This window comes from Pyrus communis, chromosome 17, assembly GCF_041283825.1.
Source record: "Pyrus communis isolate YQ-2024b chromosome 17, ASM4128382v1, whole genome shotgun sequence".
Taxonomy (NCBI): Eukaryota; Viridiplantae; Streptophyta; class Magnoliopsida; order Rosales; family Rosaceae; genus Pyrus; species Pyrus communis.
The window spans coordinates 7,075,567-7,085,409 of NC_142581.1; the positions used below are offsets into that span (position 1 = coordinate 7,075,567).

Genomic DNA, 9,843 nt, shown 5'->3' on the forward strand with positions numbered 1-9,843 from the left:
CGCTACTGCAGTAAAGCAACATTTGCCCTCAGTAAGGAAGGAATGGAAAACTTAGAAATAGGAAAAGGAAAGGTCCAAGGGGAAAATATTATCTTAAATCGAAGGATCCTAATCGGATTATAAATTCGAAATCAACATTCGAAACCAATCAATATTAGTTAGATACAGGTCGAAACCATTAAAAATCTACACCAATTCCAAGATGGAGATAAAAATTCAAATTGGACTAAATTCAATTATTTAATAGTCTCGAATCCAAGTACGATAGCATTGCATCCCGACCAATAACACGATGTTATGTGTTTTAACAATCTCGCAATCATGTCTGTTCATTGGGACAACGACATACCAACTTAAAATCATAATCTGGATCCAAATTTAAAAGAAAACTAAAAACTTCGACGCCAAATCCCACATACGACATAATCAAAGTTGATTAACAACTACGAAAGGTCTTGTACATAACTAAACTCACTCGTAATACTTGACAACTGATGATTCATAGAACAACTTCATTTCCAATCATAGATAATAATATCTACCTTCCACTAAGAGCATGGTAGTATCAAATCTGTACGGCTCCCCCAGTTTGGTGCAGCATGGCGTCGATCTCATCACCGTCCTCCATTTCCAACTGGAAGAAGAAAAAAACCACAAACAATTTAGCATGTGAATAAGAAAAACATAAGTGCAAATGTGCGTTCAAGTGTTTGCAATCGTGAGTTTATCATATATGCAGGAAATGAGTGACTGAGCGGAAATGCACAAGCGTTTGCAATCGTGAGAGTGAAAGAGCAGGTGCATATGCGAGAGAGGGGAGAGGGGAACCTCATCAGGGGTCTGCTCTGCTCGTAGACGACGGCCATCAAACAAGAAGGCGATTGAGTTCATCTCCACAGATTGGCGATCACAATATGCGTTCATAAGCTTCTTCAGTTGAGTGCTTCGCTTGATCCTGAAAAACACTTCATTCCCATCCTGCATTGAAATACCAAATTATCTCATCTGCTCATCACACTTTTCCCGACAATAAACCGTTTTGAAAATATACCACTCAAACAAAACATCTGAAGATTATGATTCAATGACTTCGGAATCAACAGCAAGGAAGCCTCAAACTCTGTCACAACTACGGAGTGAAATGAACAAAACACAATGAAGTGAATGATCATCCGAATGAAGAATAAATAAGATATTGAATGCAACAGCAAGCGTTCAACGGTGATGTTATAAACCCATCATGCAAAATAAGCAGTTCGCGCACTAAATCGTCAATCGCACAGAAAAACAAACAACAGAGATTGAACTAAATACATCTCCATTTATCATCACAAATGATTGCATAAAATAATGAGAAGCATATTGCAAAATCACAAGACCACAAAACCAATTGATTGCGGGGCGAAACCGTCATGATCATATCAAAAAACCCGACTTTAGTTTAACAAGAACAAAAGGGGTATATAATAAGATATCGACACAATCACGAGCAGATGGCAGACACCAAATATACGAATAAAAAGGCAGCAAAACACTAATCCCTGTTCAAATTGATCAACACCAACTAATTTATGCATTAATTTGCCAAAAATAAAAAAAGCAGTAATACTCTATTCAGAGCAATTTAAACTGATCTATTAGAACAAAAAAAGGGGAAAAATCAGGCATATTTGGGAAAACCCAAATTTTTTTTCAGAACCCAAAAATTAAAAAAAAAAACCCATGCGAATCGAATAACACAATCAAAACCAGAAACATTAAAAATAAAAAAAATAAAAAAAATCTAAATTGTATACAGATGGGTAAAGTTCGATGGTGAAAAATAGAGACCTGTCCTTTGACTTTGAGGTTGATGTGGGCGGCCTGGTCATTGGGCTTCTTGTCCTCTTCTTGCTGCGGAGTCGACATCCTCTTCTTCTTCTTCTTCTCCCTCTCTCCTCTGTAGTCTGTATCTCTCTCGCTCTAAAACAAAGCAAAATTAGGGTTCCTCTCCTTAATTTTTGTACCCGCTGCGGCGCTACCACCGACGGTTATTTTCAGTGACCCCGCGCAATAGAGGTCGTATACGTGTTAGAGTTTGATTGGTTGCTGATGGGCTTTCTGAAGCTCAAATGCCCAGGTTATTAATTAAATAGGGCCTTGAGATCCACGAGGCCCGATAATCTTTTGGGATCAAGGATCATCAATCTTGTTAACAAGTGAGTTGGTCGGTCAAACATACTCATTAGCTTGTGGCCACAATTAAGTAAATTCACCAGTGAGTTGGTCGGTCAAACATACTCATTAGCTTGTGGCCACAATTAAGTAAATTCACCAGCTCGAAGCATTGAACTTGGAAGATTAAATATTTTATTGTTTATTAGGAGTCACAGTTTGCGCCTTTACCACTGGGTCACTTGCTGTAATTGTTGGTCAGTTGTTCATGGTACAAAGTTTGTACTCGTGTATAAGGTTGGAATAAACTCTATCGTAAATTCGAATTGTTTAGTTTATCTACTTGTAACTAAGAAATCATAAGTTTGATACATTAATCTAAAATTTCCACCCATTATTGAAGTATACATGTTGTATAAAAAATGTCGACTTAGGAATTGGTTCAACTGATATTTCCTCAAGTGGATTTTGATGCATCGCTGGGCATGGAACTCAAGTTAGAGAGAGTGCTACATAAAATTGATTTCAATTTGTCAATTTAAAAAGGAGAGTTATGTTTCCCTCTTCGACTCTTCCAATATTCCATAAAAATTGAAAATTAAACTATTTGCATATTTAGCCGTCGCGAATGCCTTCAATTTGGCATATGAATGGGAATCATAGTTTAAGCCGTGCAACATTGCTAACAAATCAAACTTTTAAGCAATGAATTCTGTCACGAACACAAAACCCCAAAAAGTCGTCGGTTCACAACGGCATAAATGTTTTAATCATAAAAAGTGATGAACTAGTTGTTGGCTTGTTGCTTGCCTTTCCCGTTAAGCACTGCTCATTTTGCTTGTACCATCCAACGTTCGGAAAACATGATGAGATCATCTCCTCTTTTATTTTTTCATTTTCCCCAAAACATCGATTCCCCCTCCATATCCCCATGGACCCCATTGCATTGCATCCTATGTTATCATCAACACTCTTCATTATTTCCGTTGCAATGAAAATGGAGACCTAAAACGGGAGGTTCTGGGCTCAGTATTTTACAAAGGGTATATTATCAATTTCCCCCCTGAACTTGTGACCATTAGCTAATTTCCCCCCTCAACTTTAATTTTGGCCAATTTCCCCCTCAACTCTTATAATTAGTCAATTTGCACCCTACTGTTAAATTTTTAATTTGATCATAATTAAACAAGTGTGTGTAAGAAACTAAATAAGATGTATGTTAATCATGTTCCTATATCTTTATCCTATTACAAATAGATTAAAATTTAGAATTTTACAATTTATCATAGATAGTATTATTAGTCATAATAAATCAGTATGGAGTAATTTTATTTGATTTTTTACTATACAAAATTGATAACAAAAAGGATTGATGTGTAAATTTTTGTATGTGAATACAATTTTCTTTATAAAAGTGAAAGCTAAGTTCAAGTAAATTGCGGAGAATCGAGCTTTAGTAAAAAAATGGCTAGTCTATTCATAATTTTCGACTCCTTATTAAGAATAACCCATTTTATTGAAATAGGTTTGATCCATGAGTTTAGGATTATTATTTCTTTTTGTTATTATTTCTTCTTATACATGCTTTAAACCCGATTCATAACTTTTTCTTATAATCAACCCATGTCACATACTAACTGTATTATGTTTTTGTACATTTTACCCTATATTATGCAGGTGAGTTTATGTTAATTTTAGTACTTTGTTGGAAGCTATTAGAAAGATTGAAAATTAAGAAAAGAATAGATGGAAAATTAAAAAAAAAAAAAATTAACAGTAGGGTGCAAATTGACTAATTTTGAGAGTTGAGGGGGGAAATTGGCCAAATTAAAGTTCAGGAGGGGAATTGACTAATTATGAGAGTTGAGGGGGGAAATTGGCCAAAATTAAAGTTCAGGGGGGAAATTGGCCAATGGTCACAAGTTCAGGGGGGAAATTGATAATATACCCTTTTACAAATTATGAATCTACTTAATTGTCGGCATAAGTAGAGTGTAATTTCTAACAGTTTTCTCTCAACATGAAAAGAATAAATAACCGTAATTTGTTAGTTGTTTCTTCTTTTTAAAAGAAATGGAAGCCTAAATATGACGTTGTAGCAAATAAAAAATGTAGCTAGCATTTCTCATCTTTCCATTCTAAGGTTCCAGCTCATTCGACAGGACAAGTGGAGCGAAACAAGCCAACACAACCATTTCTTTAACAACAAAATAAATAAAGAGAATTGTTAACACTTCAAAAATCTCATTTGACACTTCTCATAAGTTTATTTATTTTTTTCTAATTATAAAAAATTTAGAATGCTAAATATGATTTTTGAATTGATAATAATAATTCTCTAAATAAAATTAGACGAACCTAGGAGCGTCATACGTACATTAGTAAGATGGAAACCATTATGCAGAGTTAATTCGGTGAAGCTTAAAACGGTCGAGTTTGTGGGACAGTGCGAGGGGAAGCCCATCACGTAGGGTTTCTTGCGTCAAAAGCGTGGGTCCGGCCATCTCGATCCCCACGTTATTCCGCTAACACCATAAAACCCCTTCACTCCCCCCACTCCGCTCACCGTCACTCACACCCTCCGCCACGGAAAATTAGAAGAGATAAACAGTAGAGGAAAGAAGAATAAGAATAAGCTCTCCCACCTTTCACAATGCTCTGCTTCTCCAAGAACCAGAGTATGGAACGCCACGTCATCGCCGTCGTGCTTCTCCTTTCCGTCTTTTCATCTCTAGCAGGTAAAATATTGAGGAAAATTACTTTATTTTTTCTCTTTGTATCTTCGTCTTGTAATGGTGTTTTGGGTTCTGATATTGTGTCGTTTTGTGCTACATTTGTGCAGATGCGGGCTCGGTGGGAGTGAACTATGGCAGAATCGCAGACAACCTGCCGTCGGCGTACAAGGTGGTGCAGCTTCTGAAATCCCAAGGCTTGGAGCGGGTGAAGGTCTTCGACTCCGACCCGGCCGTGCTCCGTGCCCTGTCAGGATCCGACATTAAAGTCACCGTCGACCTCCCCAACGAGCTCCTCTCAGCCGCCGCCAAGTCGCAGTCGTACGCCACCAACTGGGTCCAGCGAAATGTCGTCGCTTACCACCCCAACACCCACATCGAAGCCATCGGCGTCGGTAACGAGGTCTTCGTCGACACCCACGACACCACCAAGTTCCTCATCTCCGCCATGAAAAACATCCACGCCGCCCTCGTCCACTTCAAGCTTGAGTCGTCCATCAAAGTCTCCTCGCCCATTGCCCTCAGCGCGCTTCAAAACTCCTACCCATCCTCCGCCGGGTCATTCCGACCTGAACTCGTGGAACCCGTTTTCAAGCCCATGCTTGAGTTTCTCCGTCAAACCGGGTCCTACCTCATGGTCAACTGCTACCCCTACTTCGCTTACGAGTCAAACTCCGACGTCATCCCCTTGGACTACGCCCTATTCCGCCAAAACCCCGGTGTCGTCGACGCCGGCAATGGTCTCCGTTACTTCAACCTCTTTGACGCTCAGATCGACGCCGTTTTCGCCGCTATGTCGGCGTTGAAGTACGACGACATCAACATGGTCGTGTCGGAAACGGGCTGGCCGTCGAAAGGCGACTCGGTTGAAGTAGGCGCGAGCGTGGAGAACGCAGCCGCCTACAACGGCAACCTCGTCCGTCGGATCTTGACCGGCGGTGGGACCCCGTTGAGGCCTAAATCAGAATTGACCGTCTATCTCTTCGCGCTCTTCAACGAGGACAAGAAATTCGGGCCCACATCGGAGAGAAACTATGGGCTCTTCTTCCCCAACGAGCGCAAGGTATACGACATACCGTTCACCGTCGAGGGACTAAAGAACTATCACGACAACCGATCGCCGGTATCAGGAAACCAGCAGGTGACTGCTCCGGTCAACGGGGGAGCAGACGTGTTGAAGAGCTTAACCGGAAACACGTGGTGCGTGGCGAATGGTGAGGCGGGGAAGGAGAAGCTGCAGGCGGGTCTAGACTACGCTTGCGGTGAGGGCGGGGCGGACTGCCATCAGATCCAGCCGGGGTCTGCGTGTTACGATCCTAACACCCTCGAGGCCCACGCCTCGTACGCTTTCAACAGTTACTACCAGAAGAAGGCACGTGGGGTCGGCACGTGCTATTTTGGCGGGGCGGCCTACGTGGTCTCTCAACCACCCAGTACGTATCTTATCATCTCCCTCTCGTATTTTTAATTAATATAAATACCGGCGCATTTTATATTGTTAATATGTGGTGTTGCTAAAATACGCCGGGTGGAATGGCACACTGTAGTCCTTTGAGTTCCGTGTGAAAGCTTCACTCTGGTCCGCGAAATGTTGGAAAGTGGTGCAGCACGGGAGGTCAAAGGACAACAAGCGGCGGTCGCGTGACCATTTTTTGGTTGTGTTGTCGTTTCTCTGTTTACATTACCTTAAAAAATAGGCTTTTAGATTAAAATCAATTAAAAATTAAAATCTAATTTTAGTTCTTTATACATGAATCACCTGATTTATTTGTTAAATTTTGATGTTTGAAGTTTTTATTTTTTATTTTTTCTTCTAATTTAATATATACTTACCTTTAAATCTTAATTTTGATTTCATTTATCATAATATATTTTATTTAGATAGTTAGGTAAAATAATTTTTATTAATATGTTCTTCAAACATTTAGATACATTAATTTAATATAATATATTTTAGTACGGTAATTTAATATATAATAGTTTGATACAAACTTTTTGGTATATTGGTCAATTAAAAAATATTCGATACAACATCAATTTATTTCAACATATTTTCGGTACACTTGTGGAATATGTTTATAAATAAATTCAAATATTAAATAAAATATATGAATTGGAGTAATTTTATTTACACATTTTACTTTAGGTACATTAACTTTTTTCAAATCATTCAATCTGGTGGCCATAAATTCAAAGCGCAGGAGCCATAAAAATAAGTTTGAATAACACTACCATTAAAATATAAGAAAAACTAACGAAAAGTTAAATTTTTTTTTTAATTTTAATTAAAAATGACAAATAAGGTGTAAATGAATAGTACTCAGAAAAGACAAAAACATGATTTTTTATTAAAAGTAAACAATACCTTGAAGTGTTTTGTTTAAACTTCCTAAAATATACACAAAATGACTGGAATGAATAAGTAATCTCATTAAATTTCAATTTTTTTTAAGAATTAGTGTTTAAAAACCCTTTTTTTTTGGTAAGTTCCTATTGTTGTGTACTAATATAAAAAAATTGGTCTTTTATTTTTGTTGCAGAGTTTGGGAAATGTGAGCTGCCCACTGGATACGGAAACTGAAGAATGCAGAAGGAAGGAGGGGTATGAACTATGAACTGTATGGTTAGCAATTTTGTGGCCAGAATAGTAGTGGGGGTGTTGCTTATCCTAATTGCAGTTGTGGGTTTAGTTTATAATTTATTTTTTGGGAGGTCCTTGCGTTTTGTTAATTTCTGTTTTAGGGGTTTTAAGTCAACTATTATGTTCATAATTACATACTTAGTAGTTTCCTGGTTTAATTCCAATGGCGATGTACCTTCTGGATCTTGACTAATTAAATCTTCCAAGAATCTTATTATTTTTGGATTTAACGGTTGGAGTAATAAATTTGGACGTGAGTTGGACAGTAATATGATGGAGACTCTGCAGGCATATGATAATTGTGTGGCAGTGTGTCACGTGAAAAATAATTGGATGTGTTCATCTGGTACAGAATTTGGATTTGGATTCTTCCAAATGTATAGTTGGATGAATACGGATCGTGAATTCATTATTGGGAAGTACAGCTTCTCGTCTTGTCTTTCGGGGGAATGACTTATTTCACTCGCTTACGTATGTTATTGTAGCGGTAGTTCAAATTAACAGTACAATATTATGTGAACAAGAAATTTTGCTTTAAGACACCGCCGCGGGAAATTTCTCTTCATATTTCACAATCTCCAACAATGCTTTCATGATTTTCTATTGATTTTGAAGTTAAAGTAAACTCTGGTTAATTTAACAAAAATTTAACTAGGACTTACTAAATGTGACATTTTTAATAAATAAAATATTTACTTAAAACGTTTAAAAAGGTTGACACCAATTTATAATGACAATAAAATGTTAGGGAGTTTTAAGTACTTAATCTTTGTATTTGGTCGGTCTTACAACACGTGTAACATAAGCATTACAAGGTTATTATAGTAACCATAAAATATTTTACAGCTAATTAGCTATATACATTGGTTCAGTGGGAGCAATGTGCATGGCGCAGTACTCAAACTTTTACTTGTTTATATTGTTAGACAAATGGTAGAATGAGCTGGCCTAGCGATCATCCGAAATAAATAAAATAGAACTTTAAGAAAAGTTTTCGGTATTATTTATTTTAACGAAAAATCATATTTTTACATTCAAAAGTTAATCATGATATTATTAATTTTATCTTTTATTTTATTTTTCTCATTAAAACTAAAAATTTTCAAATATTTTTCATTAATTTTCTTTAAATAACAACCATAAAGAATAAACTCATGTGAAACCATTTCCACACGGCTTTTATTTGTAGCATGACAACAAAATTGCAGAATGCATCCTGCTCAAAACGTTGCACATATCCCAAACGACGATTGCCTTTCACACAACCCAAAAAGTGACCAATTTTTCTTACATCGACCCATGTGCCAAGGGGCCACCCCCCATTCGATTGCATCCGATCTAACTAGGATACAATGCACTATCTTATTGTTGGCAATAATCACACGCATGGTTGATGAAGACCCCCTTTGGGGATTTTTCTTCCATACTCAATATGATTAAATGCTACAAGTAGTTGACGGTATGAATTGAAGATCGGATGAGAGGACTTTAAATTAACGACATTAAAAATAGTTTAAGTTAATGATACGGAGTATGAAATTGGATCCGAGTTTGGGACTTGTTATTATATTAAAAAAAAAAAATTGAAGTTTTAATTTTATCAATTTTGGTCAAATGTACAATTTGCTTCAGTTTTGTGCTTAATTAAAAGTTTTGGTCTTTCATGTAAAATGATTGTTGTTACGCTAGGCTCTTTTGTTCAAGTAAGGTTTCATACAAAAAGTTCACAATGCCCACCACATGATTACACATGGATGCTAAGTTATATAAATTAGTAAATATTGAATATTTGCCTGAAATTTTTATGAATGATGCAATTTGGACACACATATTGAGATTGATATCAATGGTAAGGCCTGTGTATATTGGATGTGTGTTAGTAATCGTGTCAGTTTTGGGTGTCTAAATAATTATAGATGATAATAAGAATGATGCTATTAGCCTTCTCTATCTCTATCATATTGACTCTCATACTCATCTGACAACGTTGCATAATAATCAAAGATGTTCACTTTTTATTTCAACCTTAAAGATTAACTCTGGGAAAAGTAATTAAATTATAAATCATTTAATTGTACAATTGATGTTGTTATAATTTTAGTATTTAACTAAATAACATGCTTTGTATATATATGTTGAATAACTGTTTAGATGACTAAATGATGCCGGATTAGGTTGATTTACACAAAATTGATTTTTAAAGTGTGAATTTAAAAATTGACGTTTCGTATTATTATGCAAATATTGCATGATGTGAAGAAGAGTTGAGAAGAGAGAACGAGAAAGTTCAAATAAAAATGTTGCGAGATCCTCATG

The 9,843-nt window shown here is 36.7% G+C and overlaps 2 protein-coding genes across 2 annotated transcripts; one reads left to right on the forward strand and one right to left on the reverse strand.

Moving 5' to 3' along the window:
* Positions 1-209: 209 nt before the first annotated feature.
* On the reverse strand, positions 210-2,015 carry LOC137749426 (small ubiquitin-related modifier 1). Its single transcript, XM_068489521.2, has 3 exons — positions 1,831-2,015; positions 829-978; positions 210-634 (listed from the first exon to the last, which is right to left on the reverse strand). The coding sequence occupies exons 1-3, from the start codon at positions 1,906-1,908 to the stop codon at positions 566-568; spliced, it is 297 nt and encodes a 98-aa protein (XP_068345622.1). The 5' UTR covers positions 1,909-2,015; the 3' UTR covers positions 210-565.
* Positions 2,016-4,459: 2,444 nt separating this feature from the next.
* LOC137749425 (glucan endo-1,3-beta-glucosidase 12) lies at positions 4,460-7,757 on the forward strand. Its single transcript, XM_068489520.2, has 3 exons — positions 4,460-4,892; positions 4,997-6,319; positions 7,427-7,757. The coding sequence occupies exons 1-3, from the start codon at positions 4,808-4,810 to the stop codon at positions 7,465-7,467; spliced, it is 1,449 nt and encodes a 482-aa protein (XP_068345621.2). The 5' UTR covers positions 4,460-4,807; the 3' UTR covers positions 7,468-7,757.
* Positions 7,758-9,843: the final 2,086 nt, after the last annotated feature.

Bases quoted from the DNA above. Each gene is read 5' to 3' on its own strand.
- LOC137749426 (XM_068489521.2), bottom strand. From the start codon at position 1,908: ATGTCGACTCCGCAGCAAGAAGAGGACAAGAAGCCCAATGACCAGGCC. The intron at 979-1,830 runs GTCTCTATTTTT...ATTTCAATGCAG, and splicing joins ACCTCAAAGTCAAAGGACAG to GATGGGAATGAAGTGTTTTT. The intron at 635-828 runs GTTCCCCTCTCC...TTCTTCTTCCAG, and splicing joins CAGAGCAGACCCCTGATGAG to TTGGAAATGGAGGACGGTGA.
- LOC137749425 (XM_068489520.2), top strand. From the start codon at position 4,808: ATGCTCTGCTTCTCCAAGAACCAGAGTATGGAACGCCACGTCATCGCC. The intron at 4,893-4,996 runs GTAAAATATTGA...ACATTTGTGCAG, and splicing joins CGTCTTTTCATCTCTAGCAG to ATGCGGGCTCGGTGGGAGTG. The intron at 6,320-7,426 runs GTACGTATCTTA...TTTTTGTTGCAG, and splicing joins CGTGGTCTCTCAACCACCCA to AGTTTGGGAAATGTGAGCTG.